General features: G+C 43.7%; 2 protein-coding genes across 2 annotated transcripts; one reads left to right on the top strand and one right to left on the bottom strand.

Annotated features, from left to right (window-relative positions):
- The first annotated feature begins 8,916 nt into the window (after positions 1 to 8,916).
- On the top strand, positions 8,917 to 15,216 carry LOC133243367 (rhox homeobox family member 1-like). Its single transcript, XM_061410171.1, has 3 exons — positions 8,917 to 9,446; positions 11,013 to 11,058; positions 14,965 to 15,216. Exons 1-3 carry the CDS (start codon positions 9,019 to 9,021, stop codon positions 15,082 to 15,084), a joined length of 594 nt encoding a protein of 197 aa, XP_061266155.1. The 5' UTR covers positions 8,917 to 9,018; the 3' UTR covers positions 15,085 to 15,216.
- Positions 15,217 to 18,529: 3,313 nt separating this feature from the next.
- LOC133242420 (transcription factor BTF3-like) lies at positions 18,530 to 19,392 on the bottom strand. The gene has a single exon (XM_061408575.1). It carries the CDS (start codon positions 19,272 to 19,274, stop codon positions 18,786 to 18,788), a length of 489 nt encoding a protein of 162 aa, XP_061264559.1. The 5' UTR covers positions 19,275 to 19,392; the 3' UTR covers positions 18,530 to 18,785.
- Positions 19,393 to 24,237: the final 4,845 nt, after the last annotated feature.

The following is a 24,237-nucleotide window of genomic DNA, read 5'->3' as shown; positions in this document are numbered from 1 at the left end:
TCATGCTTGCTTTTTGGGGGGTGGGAAACAAAGCAAGACCTTAGTTCCCAGACCAGGGATTGAATCCAGCCGGCCCCCTGCAGTAGAAGCACAAAGTCCTAACCACCAGACCCCCAGGGAAATCCTCATGCTTACTTTCAAATATCTATCCCACAACTCTTCACCCCCACTACATTGTTCCGTAATATCCAGATTGTGGCCTTGCTTTAGTAATGTTTTTCTCTCCACATTAAATTTCAAGGAACCCGGGACTTCCCTGGCAGCCCAGTGGTTAAGATTCCACGCTTCCACTGCAGGGGGCAGGGGTCTGATCCCTGGGCGGGGAACTAAAGATCCCACATAAATAAATAAATTTCAGGGACCCCAAAACTCAGGATTCCAGATAAATGATATTTTTGTTTGTTGTATCACAGCATTGTAAATCAACTATACTTCAGTAAAAAATTTTCAAAAAATAAAGAAAATGAGGATAATGATATCTGCTGAGAAAAACACTTTTGCAATTTTTTTAAATCAAAAATATTATGAACAAATTATCAAAATTTTAAATCAGGACAGGATCTGACCCTTCACTGGACAACTGGCCACGCCTTACTCTCCTCACCCTGATCAGGACCTTGGTTTGAATCAGACACTGTTTACAAAAATTTAGCATCAAGCCAAAGTTTGGCCACTTGATTCATTGTAATGCTGCGTGAAAATATCTACCCTGGTGCCAGGAAGAATGGCCTCCACTCTGGTGCCCAAGGACAATTTTTTATATAAAATTTACATAATTTATTTAAAATATTTTAAAATTCTTTTGAGGCTGACAAGATTTATTAAAGACATTCTCTTTAAAGCATTTCTTGGGAATTCCCTGGCGGTTAGGATTCCACACTGTCATTGCAGAGGGCCTAGGTTCAGTCCCTGGTGGGGGAACTAAGATCCCACAAGCTGGACGGTGCAGCCCCAAAATTAAACGGATATGCACTTCTTATCAGTGGCCTTAAGAGCCCCTAGTTGGCCTTTGGCTCAGAAAGGGACGAAAGAGGCTCCAGGAGAAAGAATGAGGCTTGGGCCCTGCCAGTGCTCCCCGGAAGGTGGGCACCGTCTGAGTGGACCACTTACCTTGAAACTTGTCCAAGCGGGTTGTAAAACGCTCTTCCGCTCCTGTTGTTGCAATGGAATGTAAGTGGCGCAGTAGAGGGACTGCTGCCTGTCCCCAGGCTCCGTGGGCTTCAACCCAGCGCCCTCAGGGTGCTCTTTGTCCGTGGGGCCAGGAGCTCCTGCACTGTTTGAGGTGGTTGCGGCTGCTCTTAGATTTGGACTGTATTTCTGTCTTCTCGTTTTTCCTGCAGATCGCTGGATTACAGGAGGAACTGCATCTGGAAAGGAGGAAAGGCACCTAGATCAGGGCACTGGATGCTAGGGTTCAAGGGCAGGAGCAGGCATGCGAGCCCGGAACTGAGAGCAGCAGAGGCAGGAGCTCTGCATCCTGTCTCCTCCCTGCCCTAGGGAAAGGTCGTTTCCTGGAGTTCTGTAAAGCGCAGGTCACCGTCCAGGCACTGACCATGCACTTCTTCCCAGTGCTCTGGGACTCCCATCCGGTTTCATCGCGGCTGCACTGGCCGGGAGTTCCCTGTGCTCAGGGCTGTGGATGGGGGCTCCGTGCTGAGTTCTCAGGAAATGCTTGGTCACATCTAGAGGTGTAAGCAGAAGCCAAGTGGGGGTCTCTTGGGGTGTTTGGTCTCAGTTGACAGAGTGTCAACCTCAGGTTCAGCCTCAGGCTTATATATTTATAAAGGATTGTATATTATTTTACACCATGCTCACCTGTTCATATACTAGTATTGTTACACAAGCAAAAAGTAAACTTCTATCTTACTTGCATCTTATAAATTTTCAGATCTGTTACAGCAATTAGCTGACATTAAATGATGTAAACTTTTTTTAAAGAATTTTATTTTATATAATATAAATATAATTCACATATAAATATTTAAGTGAAAGTCACTCAGTCATGTCTGACTCTTTGTGACCCCATGGACTGTAGCCCTCTAGGCTCCTCCGTCCATGGAATTTTCCAGCCTAGAATACTAGAGTGGGTTGCCATTCCCTTCTCCAGGGGGATCTTCCCCACTCAGGGATTGAACCGACGCCTCTGGCATTGCAGGCAGATTCTTTACTGTCTGAGCCACCAGGGAAGCCCCACAGTATGGGACACGTGCTAGGAGCAGCACTCAGCCACTCTCTATTACATCCAAACATTATTTTATAACTTATCAACAACTTAGTGTTGTTGTTATTTAGTCTCTCAGTCGTGTCTGACTCTTTGTGACCCCATGGACTGTATCCCTCCAGGCTCCTCTGGCCATAGGATTTCCCAGGCAAGAATACTGGGGTGGATTACATTCCCTTCCCCAGGAGATCTTCCCCACCCAGGAATCAAACCCGGGTCTCCTGCATTGCAGGTGGATTCTTTACCATAGTTATATAATTATTGAACTATTTAAATATATATGTTTTCAATGTCTATATAAATCAAAGGTTCGTCTAGTCAAGGCTATGGTTTTTCCTGTGATCATGTATGGATGTGAGAGTTGGACTTTGAAGAAGGCTGAGCACTGAAGAGTTGATGCTTTTGAACTGTGGTGTTGGAGCAGACTCTTGAGGGTCCCTTGGACTGCAAGGAGATCCAACCAGTCCATTCTGAAGGAGATAAGCCCTGAGATTTCTTTGGAAGGAATGATGCTAAAGCTGAAACTCCAGTACTTTGGCCACCTCATGCGAAGAGTTGACTCATTGGAAAAGACTCTGATGCTGGGAGGGATTGGGGGCAGGAGGAGAAGGGGACAACAGAGGATGAGATGGCTGGATGGCATCACTGACTCGATGGACATGAGTCTGAGTGAACTCCGGGAGTTGGTGATAGACAGGGAGGCCTGGCGTGCTGCGATTCATGGAGTCGCAAAGAGTCGGACACGATTGAGAGACTGATCTGATAAATTAAAATATAAATATAAAATATGGTTTATTGATATAATTTCATTTTATAAATATTTTATACATTATTTATATATATTTATAAAATATAATTTTTTATTATATAAAATATAATTTGAGACTGACAAGATTTATTAACAACATTCTCTTTATAACATTTCTTATCAATGCACTATATATATATATATATAGGGCTTCCCAGGTGGCTCAGTGGTAAAGAGTCCTCCTGCCAATGTAGGAGACACGGGTTCCATCTGTGGGTCAGGAAGATCCCCTGGAGGAGGAAAATGGCTCCAGTATTCTTTCCTGGAGAGTCCCATGGATGGAGGAACCTTGCAGGCTACAGTCCATAGGGGTTACTAAGAGTCATACACGACTGAGCAACTGAGCACACGTGCACAAAATTTTACAAAGCCATCAAAAGGTTTCTGATCCACGAAGTCCTGAGTTTAGAAAGCAGAAGGGTGTATGGGGCGGTGTGTGCATGTGCACTGAATGGGGCTCTGAATGAATGTTGGAGCTTAGACTTGGTGGGGTCTCTGCCCAGAAGAAGGAGCTCTATTTGATTTTACAAGCTGATTTGGGCACACAGAGGAAACAGGAGAAGATTTCAATCTAGTCTTGGAGAAGTTTGGAGGTGACTTTCAACCCAGCTCTCCATACCTTGCAGCCAGTAATCCTAAAGAAAGGTGAAAGTGTTAGTCTCTCAGTCGTGTCCAACTCTTTGTGACCGCATGGACTGTAGCCCACCAGAATCCTCTGTCCATGGGATTTTCCAGGCAAGAATACTGGAGTGGGTTACCATTCCCTTCTCCAGGAGGATCTTCCCCACCGAGGGATCAAACCCAGGTCTCCTGCATTATAGGCAGATTCTTTACCACCTGAGCCACGAGTGAAGCCCCAGTAATCCTAAAAGAGATAGTAATTCAATAGAAATGATTTGTTGGAGGCTGCTTGCTTTGAATATTTGCAGTGATGCTGAAATCAAAGCCCTCATGCTACCTGGAGCTTTGAGAACAGGATCTTGGGGCAGGGTTTGTCCAGCACTCTGGGTGCTCAGATGTACTCTGCCAGAAACCAAATGCACCCCTTGAAAAAGTCCAAGTGCCCAGAGTTTTGGTGATGAATCCATATCAGAGTACAAGTGTAGACCCCTGCCCAGTGCTTAGTATCCCCAAGAATGCTTACATGGGGTCCTTCCCAATTAATGCTATAATGAAGAAAAATGATTTAATATTTGGAAAGCATTTAGAACAATGCCTTATGCATAGTAAGCACTACCCAAGTGTTAAAGAAATATATGTGAAATGAAAATTTTGTGCCCATTTTCAAAGATTTATCACTTTCAACAAAAGTTATTTTAATGGTGTATATGGGACAGTGTTAATAGGATTATACAAAAGGCAATAGTTTGCTGTGACCCTAGATGGATAGAATTGTGGAATTTCAAGTCCACCTGGACAATCCCTAAGAACTAATCTTGTGTATTTAACTTATATGCAGAGTACATCATGAGAAATGCTGGGCTGGAGGAAGCACAAGCTGGAATCAAGATTGCCGGGAGAAATATCAATAACCTCAGATATGCAGATGACACCACCCTTATGGCAGAAAGTGAAGAAGAACTAAAGAACCTCTTGATGAAAGTGGAAGAGGAGAGTGAAAAATTGGCTTAAAACTCAACATTCAGAAAACGAAGATCATGGCATCTGGTCCCATCACTTCATGGGAAATAGATGAGGAAACAGTGGAAACAGTGGCTGACTTTATTTTTCTGGGCTCCAAAATCACTGCAGATGGTGATTGCAGCCATGAAATTAAAAGACGCTTACTCCTTGGAAGGAAAGTTATGACCAACCTACACAGCATATTAAAAAGCAGAGACATTACTTTGCCAACAAAGGTCTGTCTAATCAAGCTTATGGTTTTTCCAGTGGTCATGTATGGATGTGAGAGTTGGACTATAAAGAAATCTGAGTGCAAAAGAATTGATGATTTTGAACTGTAGTGTTGGAGAAGACTCTTGAGAGTCCCTTGGACTGCAAGGAGATCCAACCAGTCCATCCTAAAGGAGATCAGTCCTGGGTGTTCATTGGAAGGACTGATGTTGAAGCTGAAACTCCTATACTTTGGCCACCTGATGCAAAGAGCTGACTCATTGGAAAAGACCCTGATGCTGGGAAAGATTGAGGGCAGGAGGAGAAGGGGACGACAGAGGATGAGATGGTTGGATGGCATCACCGACTCGATGGACTTGGGTTTGGGTGGACTCTGGGAGTTGGTGATGGACAGGGAGGCCTGGTGTGCTGCGATTCATGGTGTCGCAAAGAGTCGGACACGTCTGAGCAACTGAGCTGAACTAAATCTTGTGTAAACATCTGATCTGGCTCAGTGTCCAGAAAAATAAAGGACTTGTCCAATACTCAGAACTGGTTGCTTCTTAGCCTACGCCTTCTGATGTTCTGAAAGCCTCATCTTTGATTAAGTACAGTGATAGAAGCCTTTGAATAAGTTAGAAGAATCTTCAGGGGAAAATAAACACTGGGCAGAATCTGCTAGTCTGAGATTGATTACCTTTGACTAGGCAAGAGAGACCCTTTCTGTTGGCAAAATAGAGTGCTATTAGGACAAGCAAAGGACTTTGAGCACAGAATTAGGCCCTGGGGGAGAAAAGGTGAAGAGGGGCAGTGTAGGGAGATTCACAGTGAGGGCATACTGGCTACAAGCCTCCACTCACAATTCAGGATATCAGGAAGCTTAGTCTATGTGGGCCTCTTTCTGCATAATACAGACTCATAATTACACAGCCTCCCCTACCCCTGCCCCCAATAAGCCAAATCCCAAAGAAAAACCCTTAGAGAGTCTGCCATGAGGAAAGACATGGAGACACTTTCTAAGGGTGGACAACTTATATACCCTTTATTTTGGGGGAGACAGTGTGTACTCTGAAGTGGTGTTCTATTCTTTTTTAAACTTCCTGCATATATTTACAGATATTAGTTATTTGTTTGGGTTTTTTTTTTTAAGTTTTTGGCCCATTAAATGGAAAAGCAGGGACTTCCCTAGTGGTCCAATGGCTAAGACTTTGTGCTCCTAAGGCACGAGGCTCAGGTTCGGATCCCTGGTGGGTAAACGATCAATAGATCCCACATGCTGCAGCTAAGAGTTTGTATGCCGAAACTAAAAGATCCCGCATGCTGCAATGAAGATGGAGAATCCTGAGTGTGGCAACTAAGACCCAGTGCAGCCAAATAAATAAATATTTTTAAAAAATAAAAGTGTTTTAAGAAATAAAAAATAAATAGAGAGGCAGACCAGTTGAGTCAGTTGCTAGCCAGAGACAATGCTGGAGACCATGGTTTTCATGGTGATTCAGAGCAGAGAAAGGCCCCTGCCCTTTGCAGCATCCAGGGCATCAGCACAACAGGACTTGACCACTTGCCCCTTTAACTGACTGACACCCACTGGGCTAAATGTGATCCTTGGGTTCTATCCTCAGTTAAGAAAGAGGAAGGAGGGAAAAAAATGATGAGATGGGGGAAAAAAAGAGAAAACAGGAAGAAATACACATTATGGGGAGAAAAAAACACCACCAATAATGTAAAGGAGGCAATCAGGAGAGCAAGGCCAAAGCCTGACTTGCCATGTGTTGTGGGCCGGGCATGAACCTGTCTGACTCTTAGCTTCTTCACCTAACTGCTTATGTGGGGCATTCGTTAAAAAAATAAAAAAGTGATTAAAGTAGGAAATGTGTGGTCATTCGTGAAGTTTTATTATTCCCGCCTCTATTGATCCTCACAACACCTCGTTTCACTTGGTAGTTATAATTGTTATCCTCGTTTTAAAGATAATTGAACCAAGGCAAAGAATAAGCAGCTCACCAGATTAGCCAGCTTGCCCGTGAATGAACAAAGCTACGGTTTAGATGCATGCAGTCATTCTGGCTCCAGAGCCATTGCTTTCATAAATTGGTTCCATCAGATTATGATTCCCATCTACCTTTGCTTAGAATGTGGCTCCATTTCTAATTTTTTATTTAAAAATTAACATTATATTAAATTTAACTTTAAATTTTTAAATAAAAATATTACCATGACTGTAGGGCAATAGTCCTTGGGGTCCCTAAGAGTCGGACACGACTGAGAGACTTCACTTTCACTTTTCACTTTCATGCATTGGAGAAGGAAATGGCAACCCACTCTAGTGTTCTTGCCTGGAGAATCCCAGGGACGGGGAGCCTGGTGGGCTGCCGTCTATGGGGTTGCACAGAGTCGGACACGACTGAAGTGACTTAGCAACAGCGGTAGCAGGGCAATAGTTACCTGGGATACACAGGTGCCTGGAGGTTAGATAACACTGGAGGACACCTTCGGCCGTGGAGGAGGGCATGATAACCCACTCCAGTATTCTTGCCTGGATAATCCCATGGACAGAGGAGCCTGGCAGGGCTACAGTCCATAGGGTCTCAAAGAGTCAGACACAACTGAAGGGACTTAGCATGCACGCATGCACACCCCCTGAAGTGTCACAGATGTCCTAGCTAGTCTAATGCAAACCTTGAGGAGAACCTGTGTAGGTCTCTCATGTAATAACTGCTCCAAGGCCAAAAATCATCACACAGAATCTAGCCAAGAGATGAGGAGGCCTGCATAACCCAGCAAGAGTTAGTCTGAGGATGGAATATCTTGGTTAAAGTCAGGGAGGCTGTAGGATTGCCATCTCTTGACGTATTTTTTAAAGTAAATTGTTCAATTGCCCCCTTTTAGATGATTTCTTAGACATTCTCCAGAAACATGAGGCAGGGGGCACTTATCTATCAGGCACAGCAAATGAGGTGCTTAAGCCCTGTGATCCTACAAAAATAATTAAATTTCTTTCATAAAAGGATGCTGAAGACAATGGTGGTTGTGACGGTAAAAACAGGATAAATCATATATGATACTAAGCATAGGGCCTATTATGAGAAGCTATTTTGAATATTCAGGATATTAACACCTCCCAGAGCATCTACAAAACACAACTTGAAGGGGGAACCATAGTGTTCTCAATCTGGCCTGGATCTCTTTTATTTGACAATAAATAAAATGTAATTTTGTCCTAAGCAAGAGATTGGAATGCTATTCCTATCGAAAGGGAGGGGGAAAGGGGGAAATTCACCTGGGTTCCCAGTAGGAGCTCAGCACAGGACGGACTGAACTTGTGCAGAAGACCTGCACCAGAGATGCTGGGCTGGAGCACAGCAACAGATGCTAACTGCACTGTGCTGTTGTGAGCCCGTGCAAGGCAAACGTTCTTGGATACACTAAGCCCAGGGCTGTGGTGCACACCTGCACTCTGATGTGCATACATTGCTAAAACCCTGGAGTGCTTATATTTTCTCAACTGTAGGGAGTTTCTTGCAGAGCTTATCTGTCCCAGAATCCTTTGCAGTCCAGCTGCGAGATCTTGCTCCCAGCAACGGCAGGAACATGGCGTGCTCTGGAGAAACTCAGAGAAAGCAGTACCCTAGTTAATTGTTTCACCTTCATCACTAGCCCGTGGCATGTGCAGGCTTCCAAATATTAAAGGTTGGACCCTGTAACAGACTGCAAACTTTCCCACAAGGGCTCTTACTATTACTGTGAGGTCTCATGCCTCCCACCCTTCCCCTACTCCTCCCCTCAAAATCAGCTTGCATTACCCAGGATAGCCCCTTCCTCAGGGTGGACACTCTGCAAGTGGGGAGTAGTGAACTGAACTGTAAACCAAAGCCCCAATTCCACAACACCCGTGCTCCCACCAGCACACTGATATTCCTGGGTGTCCCCATTTGGGGGCCACGCCCCAGCGCTTTCGCGCCTAAGCAAGTCTCACCCCTAGTGGCTAGCGGTAAAAAGAGAGCCAATAGCAATCGTTCAAGGCGGAGCGCGGAGTGGGGGGCGGTGAACCCAGCCCAGACCTTTATATACCGTACCAGGCACAGGCCCGAGGCGCTCGAGCTCTTTGCACTCAGCAGAGCTCGTAGAGGCACCGAGCTTCCACAGCGCACCAGCCATGGAGCCTCTGACCGGGGAGCACCAGTGTGGCCCCTACTGCCTGAGAGCTTGCACTTTGGATGTAAGACCTGCATTTGTGGAGGATCTAGTGCCAGAAGACAAAGAAGGCTGCTCGGTGGAAGGAGGAGGTCTGAGCTTCGTGGGTAACATGAATTACATGAACCTCCTCAACATGGGCTACTGGAACCAAGGTGGCACCTGGAACCACCAGCGTCGCAATGGCCACCAGGAGCCAGAGCAGGAGGCAGCTGAGGAACCAGCTGAGGAGCAAGCTGAGGAGCCAGGCTTGGTGATGGCTGTCGCCAAGGCCGAGCAGCCGGAGAGCCCGCCGCACCGTCGCAGGCAGAACAGGAAGTTCACGGGCCCGCAGCTGCAGGAGTTGGAGGACCTCTTCCAGGAGACTGAGTACCCGGACTTACTCACCAGGTATGTGGCGGGCTCTGGGGGCGCTGGGTCCCAGTGGGTTTGGGCTCATTTAAGTGTCCAGTTCAGTAGTGTTAAGGATATTAATATTGTTGGGCAAGCAAGCTGCAGAATTTTTTATCTTGCAAAACTAAAACTGGATGTGGAAGGCAAGCCACCATCCACCTCCCCCACCCCCTCAAGCCTCTGAGGACCATGTTTCTTTCTACTTTCTCTTTATATGAATTTCACTACTCTGGGTGCTTCATATAAGTGGAGTTGTACAGTGTTTGTCTTGTTGTAACTGGTTTATTTCACTTAGTATAATGTCCTCAGTATTCATCCATGTTGGAGCACATGTCGAAATTTCCTTCCTTTTTAGGGCTGAGTAATACTCCATTATACATGGATACTGCTGTTTATCTGTTCCTTTACTAATGAGCACTTGGGTTGCTTTTACCTTTTGGCTATTGTGAATAACGCTGCTATGAGCATGGGTGTGCAAATAACTGACTCACTGTTTTCAATTCTTTGAGGTTTATACCCAGAAATGGAATTGCTGAATCATATGGTAATTCCGATTTTAGGGTGTGGTTTTTTATTTTTTTTCCTTTTGAGCTACTGTTCTCTTTTCCATAGTGGCTGCACCATTTTACATTCCCACTCGGAGTGTACAAGGATTCTAATTTCTGCACATTCTTGCCAATGCTTTTTTTGTTTGTTTTTTGATTATTAGTCGTCTTAATGAATGTGAAGTGGTATCTCATTGTGATGTTGATCTGCATTTCCCTGTTTAGTGATGTTGAACATCCTTTAATGTGCTTATTCAAATCCTTTGCCCATTTTATGCTTTATAAAACTAATATATTTATTTTTCTGAATTTTTATTGTAGTAAAATACACATAATATAAAATTTGCTATCTTTACCATTTAAAATTTTTTTCATTTATATATTTTGAACTTGGTCTTAGTTGCATAGGACTTTTCTCTAGAGGCTGAGGCAGAGGGGGTCGGGGTGCGCGCTACTCTCTAAGTTGCAGTTCGCGGGCTTTTCGTTGCGCGGGCTTTTCATTACGTGGCTTTTGCTGCGGAGCGTGGGCTAGAGCGCCCCCTGGCTTCAGTAGTTTGCAGCACCTGCGCTTCAGTTCCTTCAGCTCCCAGGCTTTAGAGCACAGACTAGGTAGTTGTGGCCAGGCTTGGTTGCTCCGTGGCATGTGGAATCTTCCCTGATCCGGGATCAAACCCATTTCTCCTGCATTGGCAGGCGGAGTCTTTACCACTGAAACACCAAGGAAACCCCTTTACCATTTTTAACTGTACACTTCCATGATATTAAAATAAGTGCATTCTTATTGTGCAACTATCACCACCAAACCATCTCCAGAATTCTTTTCCTCTTGCAAAACTGGAACTATGAACCCATTACATAGGAACAGTCTGGTCCCCCCTTCTCCCAGTCCCTGATAACCACTATTCTTCTTTCAGAGGGGGGAAGAATACAAATTTTAAAATAAGCATAAAACATATATCTATATATTTCATTTTATCTACAACTCAAATACTAAACACTTGTGGTTTTCTTTCCTCAGAAGGGAGATTGCGAGACGCTTGGGTGTGACTGCCACCAGAGTGCAGGTCAGTAAGCCTGAAAAAAACTTGGCAGGGCAGCCATTCTAAAACTTTGGGGATTTGAACACCTTGACCTGGATACTCTCGATACTCTCATGTTGTCTTTTTTATGTTGGCAAATAAGTTTTGATTTTAGTAGTCTTTGTGGGTAGCAAACTGCAGCTTATACATATTTCCTGTTACCAGAGGGAACATGATTTCCTAAAGGAAGAGAAAAAACGAAATGCTTTCCCTAATCTGTGTATAAAATTTAAATATATATATATTTACAAACATAGATACGTATATCTATATACATTGGAGAAGGCAATGGCAACCCACTCCAGTACTCTTGCCTGGAAAATCCCATGGATGGAGGAGCCTGGTGGGCTACAGTCCATGGGGTCGCTAGGAGTTGGACACGACTGAGCGACTTCACTTTCACTTTTCATTTTCCTGCATTGGAGAAGGAAATGGCAACTCACTCCAGTACTCTTGCCTGGAGAATCCCAGGGACAGAGGAGCCTGGTGGGCTGCCGTCTATGGGGTCCCACAGAGTCGGACACGACTGAAGTGATTTAGCAGCAGCAGCAGCAGCAGCATACATGTATATGTGTATATTCAGTAAGGTTCAACTCCTCCTAACAGTGGTATCCTCTAGGGAGCACTTCTGTGTGGAGTCATGTTGGGGCTCAGCCTGACTTTGGAAGTATTAAAATTAATATACAGAGGAGCAGGTTGTAAGAGGGTTCAATTGTACTAAATTATTTAAAACTCTTTGCTAAATGAGTGAATTGATAAATATCAGGGTGAGGAGTAATTTATCCACAGAACACATCATGTGAGTGACTAATAAATGTTTAGTTAAGCTGAGACTGATAGGGGAAGATAGTTTAAAAGTCTAATTGCCTGGCCCTCCTTCTTTTGTTTTTAAGTGTTTGGGATGGCAGTATAGAGAGTGGCAGCCCTAAATTTTAATTTTCTAGAATACTTGGATGTATCAATCTGAAAACATTGCTAGAATAGTCACATTATGATGAGAATGGGGGGAAAGTTTGCAAACTTTGGAAATTTGTCTAAAGAATAAAAGAGCAAAAAGAATAATTGAATTAATATTAATTGACCCAAGAAGTATGAAAAGGTTAGAGAAGAATTACAGATACTACCCAAATTCAACACTATGAATCTACTAAATGTATAAGTGAGTATTCTCTTGAGGAATTTCTAACATCTAAGGATGTTTTTCCCATTTTGGTAGGACTATTTTTTTAATTAGTTTATTTTAATTGGAGGCTAATTACTTTACAATAGTGTGGTGGTTTTTGCCACACATCGACATGAATCAGCCATGGGTGTACATGTGTCCCACCATCCTGAACCCCCCCCCCCACCTCCCTCCCCACCCCACTCCCCTGGATTGTCCCAGCACACCTGCTTTGAGTGCCCTGCTTCATGCATCAAACTTGCACTGGTCATCTGTTTTGCATATGGTAATACACATGTTTCAATGCTATTCTCTCATATCATCCTACACTCGCCTTGTTGGTGAAGAGGCGAGTTTTATGGAATTTGTTTGGTGAGGGGTGGGTGGCCCTCATGTCAGGGTAGATTCCTAGCTATATTAATTTTAAACACTATTCATTCCCTCAGGCAGTGATAACTAATTTGTAGGTCCTGAAATCAAAAGGTGACCAAAAAACACCATAATTTTTATCAAAGCTTTATTTGCCCGAAAAGAAAAGAAAACCAGGACGAGAGTTGATTAGCTTTGCTACAGAGTGCATGCGTGAGCCAGGGACCAGCGCTACGGAGCCGGTGGCAGGGTGCCTGAAAAGCAGCCCACCAGTCAGCTTCTTGAGTATCGGCATCCTAACACCCCAACCTGGGCCCACAGGCCTGGCTCAGGTTGGAAAGGTTAGAAGGAGGTTAGGAAGACTTTCTCAGGCTGCCCAGGCATTTGCAGAAGAAAAGAAAAAGTTTAGTGACTTGTTTTCTCCCTCCCCAGGTTTACATGGTCCTCTTTTGGTGGTATTCTGAAGAGAATATGAGCCACAGGAAACAAATCAGGGGAAAACTTAGTATTCTCATCTATTTCCAAACCGTACAGCATGAATTTTCAGTAATACATGATTTTCCACCTTTCACTTGCAAATAGAGCTATTTTGTGAAACCAGTATTGGAAATACAGACCTAATGTGAGCCTAGGGCACAACCAGCTTTGGGCTTTGATTCTGTTTACAGAGATTTGACCACTGGTGGTACATTTAGAGCCCGAGCCCCTAAAATGAGCCCTGTTACACCAGCCTGGTTTAGACTATCCATGCAGCAGAGAAACTGCAAATCCTAAGAGAGAAGAATGAAAATGAGGTCTCAGGTAGGGAAAGAGGGCCCTTTGGGTCACTTAAACTTTACAGTTTGGGAACTTTCAAAAGGATTAAATACAGTGTCAACCCCCATTAACTAGGACATTGAGAGACGGTGAAGTCTGACAGTTTCGTTGGTTTGTTTGCAAAAATAGTGGACAGACTTAATTTTCAACCCTGCCCTCCAACTATAGTTCTCCTCCCCAAAGCAACCATTCTTTGCTTCATATAAATCTTATTTTTTAGTTTTTATTGGAGTATAGTTGATTTACATTGTTGTGTTAGTTTCAGGTGTACAGCAAAGTGGTTTTGTATAAATCTTAACAGAAGTATTCAATGCATATAAAGGCAATTATGTGTATATTCTTTAAAAAATATAAATGATATTTATACACACTGTTCTTCACCTTAATAATATAACTTGCTTAGAGAGCGTTCCATGTTGATAAAAAAAATCTATATTAATATATAATGGGCAGATATTTAGGGAGGAGCCATTTAATGATCCCTTGCTCTCATTGTTGTCCACTATCTTCCAAAAATGCCTGTTCCACCTTCTTGACTTAAGAATAAGGGATGGGATTGGGACCTCCTGGTTGAGTTGCAGCACCTAGGATAACCTGCCATGCTGGACACCAACAGCTCCAGTCCAGGATCCTGGAACTCCAGCCAGAGCAGAGTGAGCTGCCTTGGTCCCAAGCCCAGGAAGATTTGTAGGGTGGGGTAGGTTGGAACATGCAGGATTGACAATGGTGACCATGGTATGCCTCTTTCCTCTACACTCTTGGGTGGCCTAAGGTTTTCAAGAGTCTTTGTTAACTTGGGTTGAGTTGATCTCAACTTAACACTACAGGCTAAAATATCAAGGCAGTGTCTAGAGCTTCAGCAACTCTCATTTCCCAGTGAGACAAGTCACAACCCACCCTGGGCTCCTTTGCCAGACCACCTTTCTAACTCTTAAGACCTTTCAGAGGACTAATGACCCCTTAGACATCCTTCTGTTTAAAAATCCAACAAGTTCCTTCCTATTAATTATGTACTTCACACCAAAGATAGGCTTTTCAAATAGGGAGCCGTTCCCCTCAGTATGACCTTAAATAGATCCACTACTTACCATGTCTAAATCCACCCCCAACAAGATGACCCTCTCCCTAGTGAGGACAGGGCAGGAGGTAGCCAGATGGCTGATGATCAGCTGTCAGAATAGAGGCCATTCTTTATCCTGTTACTGGGCATTTTATCAATAGCAAGGACCCGGTACAACGATTTATAAATTAAACCTGCATCCAATACTTGGGAAAAAATTAGAATATGAAAATCTCATCAAGAGAGATAAAAATAATAATCTTATGCCAGAACTGGGCCCACAGCAGAGCTCATTAAGAGTGAACTGAAAAGGGGGGCGGGGGTGTGGTGGTTTAATTTTCCTGAGGTACTTTAGCAAGAAGGAAATAGCATCTCCTGATGCCCTTGGAAATCTCAGTCATATAAAGTTGCAAGCTATGCTTTTTGTATTATAACATTAACTGTTCAATACCCTAAACCAATCTTCTCTCCCCTCTGATTGTAGGTTTGGTTTAAGAATAGAAGAGCCAAGAGTCGGAGAAATGAGAGAGCAGCCGTGGTTCAAGCTCCAGCACCACCTGCTGCCATGAGGCACCTTTACCTCATCCTGTTGAATGGGTCCTAAGATCCCGTCCTGGTTTTGGAGCCATAATGGAGATGGGTTCTTCTGGTGCCACTGACACCTGGGCTGCCCGTGCTGCCCATGCCACCCATACTCCTCTACTTGTATTAGCAATAAAGAGACAAATTCTCAATATATTTGACTCTGTGTATCAAATGGGGCCAGTGGGTTGTGTGTGAAAATTGTTAAGGAAATGCCATTTCAACAGAATGACAAGGTGGCCTCCTTCCAGAAGTTTCCCAAGCACCCATGGTGAGTTCGCACTGACCCATACATTCTCCATCTCTCTCATCACCCTCATCCTTATCCCCACCCTGTCCCTTTGGGACCACATACATAAGCACAATGGGGTGGCATGAGTCCCTAGTGTGAGAACAGGGTGTTTCCAGACAGGGATGAGCTCTGTTCATGCTGACAAGTTCAAGCTGAACACTGGAATCCTAAGGCCATCTGCCCTTGGGAGGCTGTTCGCAAGGATTTGTTGGAAGGTGATAGCCAAGCATTCATCCCACGTGCTCCAAATTCTGTTCACTGTCCTCTCTGGGGAGAAGATGGGGGAATAGGAGTCCTTTTGGCACATAGGTTCTGCTGCCTCAAAAGAAACATAACAGACCATCAGGCCAGAAAAAGGCATTTCTCCCTTTTTACCCTTCTCCCCCACCAGCCTGGGAAAGCATATTCTTCACTGTTTCCCAGCTCCGTTCAGTTCAGTTCAGTCACTTAGTCATGCCCGACTCTTTTCAACCCCATGAATTGCAGCACTCCAGGCCTCGCTGTCCATCACCAACTCCCAGAGTTCACCCAAACCCATGTCCATTGAGTTGGTGATGCCATCCAACCATCTCATCCTCTGTCTTCCCCTTCTCCTCCTGCCCTCAATCTTTCCCAGTATCAGGTCTTTTCAAATGAGTCAGCTCTTTGCATCAAGTGGCCAAAGTATTGGAGTTTCATTTTCAGCATCAGTCCTTCCAATGAACACCCAGGACTGATATCCTTTAGGATGGACTGGTTGGATCTCCTTGCAGTCCAAGGGACTCTAAAGAGTCTTCTCCAGCACCACAGTTCAAAAGCATCAATTCTTCGGCACTCAGCTTTCTTCACAGTCCAACTCTCACATCCATACGTGACTACTGGAAAAACCATAGCCTTGACTAGACGGACCTTTGTTGACAAAGTAGTGTCTCTGCTTTTTAATATGCTATCTAGATTGCTCATAACTTTCCTTCCAAGGAGTAAGCGTCTTTTAATTTCATGGCTGCAATCACCATCTGCAATGATTTTGGAGCCCCCCAAAATAAAGTCAGCCACTGTTTCCACTTTTTCCCCATCTATTTCCCATGAAGTGATGGGACCAGATGCCATGATCTTAGTTTTCTGAATGTTGAACTTTAAGCCAACTTTTTCACTGTCCTCTTTCACTTTTATCAAGAAGCTCTCTAGTTCTTTTTCACTTTCTGCCATAAGGGTGGTTACTGATATTTCTCCCAGTAATCTTGATTCCAGCTTGTGCTTCCTCCAGCCCAGTGTTTCTCATGATGTACTATCACAACTTCAATTTTGTCACCTTCAACATCCAATTTCTGCTCTTAAACACTAAAAGGGAACCTCTTGGTTTAATGGTGCTCCAAGTAAGAATAAGGAGATGTTTTCCCAAGCAGTGCTCCACAATAATCACTCTTTGCAAAGAAGCAGTCGTGCCTTTGCTTTATTCATATTGTTTCCTTTGTGTGAAATGACCAGGGTAAGAAAAATAGTAAATTTAGGAGAGTGAAAACCAGACCTACTTTTCAAAAAGCATTAATTTCCTCTCAGCTGAACCCTTCTTGTTGAGTAATCTTTAGTAATGTGAGGCTCCTTAAATGAAGTTTGATACTAAAAGTGATTAAAGATTTCAGTGACTACAGATAAGGTGCTGTGGTTACATCAGAATTTCCTCTCATAGAAGTTAATCAAAAACCAGTTTCACAGCACTTCTGTGCTCACACATGAAGGAGACTGTTTTCTCAGGAAAGTGTACACTCTTTGCCACAGTGTCCACTAATTTTTTGGGCTTCCCAGGTGGCTCAGTGGTAAAGAATCCACCTGCCAATGCAGGAGATGCAAAAGAAGTGGGTTTGATCTCTGAGTCGGAAAGATCCCCTGGAGAAGGAAATGTCAGCCCACTCCAGTATTCTTGCCTGCAGAATCCCGTGGGCAGAGGAGCCTGGCGGGCTACAGTTCATGACTGAGCTGTAAGGACATGAGCTGTACAGGACACGACTGAGTGACTAAACAAGCTCTAATTTTTATTCCGTCTTACCACTTTTTTCACTTGTGAGTGTCAAATGTCACAAAGTGCTTGTTATGTCAGGCTTCCACAGAGAGAAGGATGTTACTGCTACCCAGAGACATCAGGACTTGTTGGGAGTGGGAGAAATTTGAGAATGTTCCCATGTATGCCCACTGTCATTCTCACCAGATGATTTTGAAATCAAAAATTCTTTTTTCCAGGAGGGTTCAGGATGGGGAACATATGTATACCTGTGGTGGATTCATTTTGATATTTGGCAAAACTAATGCAATATTGTAAAGTTTAAAAATAAAATAAAATTTTAAAAAAATAAAATAAAAATTAAAAATTAAAAAAAATCAAATAAGTAAAAAAAAAAATTATTATTTCCTAGTATTGACCACTATCTTTTTTTTATTTTTATTACTTATATTTATTTGGCTGCACCAGGTTTTAGTTGCAGCATGCTGGATCTTTGATCCCTGACCAGGGATCGAACCCCAGCTCCCTGCACTGGGAGTGTGGAGTCTTAGTCACCAGACCACCAGGGAAGTCCCACCACTGTCCTTTTTAAAACATTAGGTTTCTCAGTACTTTAAGGACCCTCAAACTACAGGGCCTGTACAAGAAAGCTTCAGGACACTGTCAGACCCACTCCTAAGCCTTTCTCCACTCTGGCTACAGTGGAAAGGATCACATTCAGCCTTTCCAACCTGTGACTGAAAGCCAGAGAGTACTCAGCACAAATCCTCCAATCAACACTTACAGTAAGTCTGATACACACTAACGAAGAACACTTGTTTTTTAAAATGCTCAGGCTGCCTGGGAGAAACAAAAAAAGGGGGGGGGGGAATATCTATCCTGTAAGTGCTGGTATCTTTATCATACAGTTTTATTATTTTTTTTGGGGGGGGTGCAGTGGAGCACACAGGATCTTAGTTCCATTACCAGGGATCGAATCCATGCGCCCTGTAGTAGAAGTGTGGAGTGCTAACCAATAAACAGCCAGTGAAGTCTCCATTCTTTTTTTTTTTTTTTTTTTTTTTTACGGTCATTTAAATCTTTAATCAGATTCCATCCATGATTAGCAGTCATATTACATGCCATGATTAGCTGTCTATAAACAATTTTGCCTTCTGTGTACAAATTGGTATCAATGAAATAAAAAATAAAACCATATACTAGGCAAAGAATTTTATTTATCTTTGTCTCAAACTTTATTCTTAGGCTTCTTCAGCTTCATTAGCTGCAAAGAATGAATTGTATATAAGCAAAAACTGAAAAGAGCTGCAGTGTCCAGGGGCTTAGGCTTAAAAATATTAGAGATCTAGATTTTATCAGATCCATAAACAAAATTTTAAAAAGCAGTCATAATATAAAATAGCAGCTCCCAGTAACTTCTTCAAGATTTATCTTCTTCAGAAGTTAACTCAATTCAGTTTGCTTCATTCTTGGAAGCCTCATCAAAATTCTCCACAAGATCTGGAACTTCATCATCCTCCTCCTCTCCAGTGGCAAGGGGTGCTTTTCCATCCACAGATTGTTTGGGCAGAGCTTCAGCCAGTCTCCTTAAACTGGTCAGACTGTCGGCACCAAGCTGGTTTAAGATGCTGGGGAGCATTTCTGTCAGTTGCTTTGTCTCAGCGTGGCCCGTAATGGTGAAAGTGTTTGCTGCCAGAGATGCCTGAACTTTAGGGTTGTTAAAGTGGATCACTGTTCCTTGATTTGTGAACATATTCACCTCTTCAATACCAGAGATATTGTTTACCCCTAACTTCTTTAAAGAGAACTGAAGTTTTTTGTCATCTGCTGTTGCTGTTCTATGAACCACCTTCTTCTTTCTGCGAGCAGTTCCTTTCCCACCAATGCGCACTTGTGCCTGCAGTTTGGCGAGTTTCTCCTGGTTCATGATAGTTTCTTTCATCTTGTTGGAGCGGAAATGGGGCCGCGCGGGGGACTAGGGTTGGCGCTCAGGTGGTCTCGGGCAGACCAGCTGAGGTTAGGCGCACACACGCGGGAACGCAAGATGGCAGCTAGAGGCTCCATTCTTTTTTAAAACATGTCTGTACTTCTTTCAGGTGCCAGATGAATTAAGGCAGAGAGGTGGTATGAGGCATAAGAAATCAACAAAACAGGGACTTTCCGGTGGTCCACTGGCTAAGATTCTGAGCTCCTGGTGCAGGAGGCCCCAGGTTCGATCCTGGTTGGGGAACTAGATCCCACATGCCCCAACTATCACTTGACACGCCACCACTAAAGATTCCACGTGCCAAAACTAAGACCTCATACAGCCAAATAAATAAATATATCTTTAAAATGAAAAGAAATAAGCAAAACATTGATGTAGCTAATAATTTACCCTTACTCTAGGTTTGCCAAGAAATAGGTCTTCTAAAATTAATCCCCCAATTTAATTAGTGCCCCAAAGAGAACTTCTCTCAAGGTACATTTCAAACATCCCAAAAACAGATCAGAAATCAATTATTCTGACATAAGAAATAACCTGGATTAATAAAAAAAAATCTTTAGAAACTGGCTACCAACAACTACATAGAACTGAGGTAGGTTGTCTTTGCAGATGTTCATTTTGGCTAAAAAGTTGTATATAAGCATCATCTTATAAAGGAGTGCAGTAGATTCAGCCTATTACAATAGTAATAGTTCTAGATGTAGTGTTGCTTTCTAAAATTTTCCACAATGAAGAATACATGCCAGTGAACTTTCAAACTAGTAATGTTGGTGATCAAATAAAAGTGAGAGTCACTCAGTCATGTTCAACTCTTTGCGACCCCATGGACTGCAGCCCACAAGGCTCCTCTGTCCATGGAATTCTCCAGGCCAGAATACTGGAGCAGGTAGCTGTTCCCTTGTTCAGGGGATCTTCCCAACCCAGAGATTGAACCCAGGTCTCCCACATTGCAGGAGGACTCTTTACAATCTGAGCCATCAAGGAAGCCCAGAAAGAAGGTACTGTCAACTAAAAAAATTTACAACCTAAAAGTTGGGAATAATGTTTTATTTGGTGGACAAAACTGAGGACTTTAAGCCAGAAAGTCTCTCAGATAGTTCTGAGGGATGACTCCAAACAGGTAAAGGAGGAGCCAAGCTACATAAAAAACCAGGTAGTTGGAATATCAAAAGATTACTGTTAATTCAAGAAAACCAAATATTTAGCACTTTTCTGTGTATGGGAAGATGCAAGAGTCTGGGCTTATGGAAATCATTCCTTTGAAAGGCACCTCAGCTATCTGGGCCGCTGTCCAGCTTTTCTCAGTCCTGAATCCCCTCAGGGTGCACTGTTGTGGGAGGGCCACGGTGGCTGTCAGCTTGATGACTGCAACATCCTTTGTTTACTGATATGGCAGGTGACATTTCTCATTCACATTATGAACTGGCTAGGGGCTTCCCACATGGCTCAGTGGTAAAGAATCCACCTGCCAGTGAAGGAGACATGGTTCAATCCCTGGGTCAGGAAGATCCCCTGGAAAAGGGCACGGCAACCCACTCCAGTATTCTTGCCTGGAGAATCCCATGGACAGAGAAGGCTGGCGGGCTACAGTCTATGGGGTCACACAGAGTTGGACACAACTGAAGCGACTTAGCATGGAAACAACATGAACTGTTTGAGGGGAAAAACTTTTTTTATAAACCAGATTCATGTAAACTGGATCTTGATTCAAACAAATATAATGAGAACCTTGGAGGTCTAACTCAGAAGTGCCTGACAATCAAAATCCAAGATCTTATTTTTTTTTAATTTTATTTATTTGACTGCATCTGGTCTTAGTTACAGCATGTGGGATCTAGTTCCCTGACCAGGGATCAAATCCAGGTCCCCTGCATTGGGAGTGCAGAGTCCCAGCCGCTAGACCACTGGGGCAGTCCCCCAAGCTCCTATTTTAACTGCAAATACTCGGAAACAAAGGGCAGGGGGAAAAGAAGGAACCAGAAACAATCTTATCAGGCAATACAAGAGTGTGGTCCCTCCAAACAGATGTGAAAAGTGACTTTTTAAATTAAGAGAATAGTTCCTATAAATATATACAAAATAGGGCAATGAAGTTTGTTTTGAGTTGTCTTCAAAAAACAAAACTACATTTGCCTGAATTCTGATTATGGGGTGCTGTGCTTACTACAGGGCATACACAGAGCACACATACTGAACACCATGCTGTCATCTGGTGCTGATGCAGCTCCCCTAGAAAATCTCAGACCCTGGAAGTGAAATAATGAAGCTAAAATAGAATCCTTCCCTGGATTTCCTGATTGGTAAGTTCAGCTTGGTCCACACCATGGACTGGGGGGGGCTCAAAACCTTGAGTGGGACTTCCTTCATGGCTCAGGGGTAAAGAATTTGCCTGCCAGTGCAGGGGATACGGGTTAGATCCCCGGTCCAGGAAGAACCCACATGCCTCAGGGCAACTAAGCCTGTGTGCCACCACTACTGTGCTCGAATGCTCTAGAGCCCGTGCTCCACAAGAGAAGCCACTGCAATGCACCGCATTAGAGAGTAGCCCTCAACTGCCGCAGCTAGGGAAAGCTTGAGTGCAGCAACGAAAACCCAGCACAGCCATAAATAAATAAAAACCTCAGGAGTCAGTTGCTATGACAACATAACCCTCATCACATACTCCTCATCCTAAGAATACTGCTTGAGGTGGGAGGGAGGTTCAAGAGGGAGGGGATGTGTGTATACCTATGGCTGACTCATGTTGATGTATGGCAGAAACCAACACAATACTGTAAATCTATGATCCTCCAATTAAAAATAAATACATAACATTTGAATGATAAAAATATGAAAAATGACATTACTTTTACTTGGGGATTCATTTGAGACTTTCCTTACCCTCCCTCCCATTAAACCAGTACAGTAGGGCATTTCAGGGAAAGTACCTTTTTGTCTTCTAGGTGGGAGATGGGGGGTGAAGTGGAGTTGGGGGGAAAACACCCAGGTTAAAGAAAGAAATCACAGTAGTCTCTCTGCACCACAGGGGACCTCTGTGGGCATCCAGTCCATTCCTTTCGTAGTACAGATGGAACGCAAGCCCAGAGCGGTGGGGTGGCCTGCAAGAGAGGGCATGTGGAATTCGTCTCAGAGAAGGTGTCTCTGGGTGACTGTACTGTTCCCGGGGCCCAGATTCATCCAGCTCTGGGCATGCTAAGGCAGGTTCAGCTCTTCAGCACTTACCACCCCCACCGTGCACAGAACTCTTTCCTTCAAAGAGCTGTTGACTTCAAGTTCCTCACTCAGCCTCAGCACTAACGCCCTTACCCTCCACCCTTAAGGCATGCAGTCTCCTAGAGTTCACTCCCGCACAGCAAACGTCAGAGGGTTGAGAAAGGGGATGCCACGCCTACCGGATCACAGAAGCTGTGATTCCATGACAACAGCCATTTCCTCCAATCTCCTGGCAAAGCCAAGCCTGCCCCCTGGAAGCAAAACTCATGAACAACAGCCTGCTGCACACACGTGTTGAATAAGCTTCTTAAGGAAAGACGGCTAATAGCTTGGAAAACTTAATTATGCCAATAGGAATACAAAAGATTTTTAAAGCCCATTCTTTCATGTTTCACAAACAAGAGGATACAAGTGATTTAAAAGGTGGTATTCAGGCATGGGTAGCACACTGCTACACTCAGCCCCCTCCAAACCTCAGCCCCCAGAAAAAACTAGGGCCTGTTTGAGCACTGCAGAGTTGGAACTTGATTTTCTTACTTTCTTTTTTTTTTTTTTTTAGGGCTATTTTCTTTTTTTTTTTCTTTTTAAATTTAATTTTATTTTTTAACTTTACAATATTGTATTGGTTTTGCCATATATCGAAATGAATCCGCCACAGGTATACATGTGTTCCCCATCCTGAACCCTCCTCCCTCATCCCTCCCCATACCATCCCTCTGGGTCGTCCCATTGCACCAGCCCCAAGCATCCAGTATCATTGGGAGAATGGCATTGAAATATGTATAATATCATATATGAAACGAGTTGCCAGTCCAGGTTCAATGCATGATACTGGAACTTGATTTTCTATTCCAGGCCCAAGAATCTTGGTTTAGGAAAGTCCCTGGTGGTCCAGTGGCTAAGACTCCATGCTCGCATTGCAGGGGGCCCAGGTCTGATCTCTGGTCAGGGAACTAGATTCCACATGCCACAACTAAGATCTAATACCACCAAATAAATAAATTTTAAAAAAAGAAAGAATCTTGGTTTAGGTGTGGGGAGCGGGGAACGTAGCCAAGGTAGCGACCAGGAAGAGTCTCTATCCCATTCCCCTTGAATATGGTTGTAAAAGGAGTGAAGCAAAGGATACTTTGAAATTAGAAGTGGAAAAAGAAGCTGCAGTAACTAGAGGGAGAAAGAAATCCATGTCAATGGCTGGGCACAGAGTTGTTGCTGGGATGTAGGGAGCTGGGTGTTCAGCTGGGCTGGGAGGTAGCCAGCAGGACACAAGTAGATGACTCTGACCAGCTGAGCTTTATAAAACAAAAAAAATACAGAAAAAGGAAAAACAGAACTCAGGTTCATGTGCAAATGAGTCCCTAACATTTTCCACAGCTCCCATCACAAGATCAAGCAGCAGAGTTGTCTTTTTCTCCCTGGTTTACCCTCCTTTTAACTCAAAAAATTCACATGAAGCAATTTCACCAGGATTGAAATACTCATAAGGAAGGAGGGAAACTTAAGACAGGAAAAGAGTCTAAAAATGTGATTGCTTCTGGCCCAGTCTCCAGTCTCAGCACCCTTCGAAACAGCCAGGTTCCATTTTGTTATTCTAACCAGAAGAAGGATGTCTCAGGAGTTCCATGGACCCATTCATTCACATCCAAACCTCAACTCCAGTCGGAACTCAGAAAGAAATACTGAAAGGTGCCAAGTTAGTTCTCAC

The sequence above is a fragment of the Bos javanicus genome, chromosome X (genome assembly GCF_032452875.1).
Source record: "Bos javanicus breed banteng chromosome X, ARS-OSU_banteng_1.0, whole genome shotgun sequence".
Taxonomy (NCBI): Eukaryota; Metazoa; Chordata; class Mammalia; order Artiodactyla; family Bovidae; genus Bos; species Bos javanicus.
This window is presented reverse-complemented; position numbering and strand designations above follow the sequence as displayed.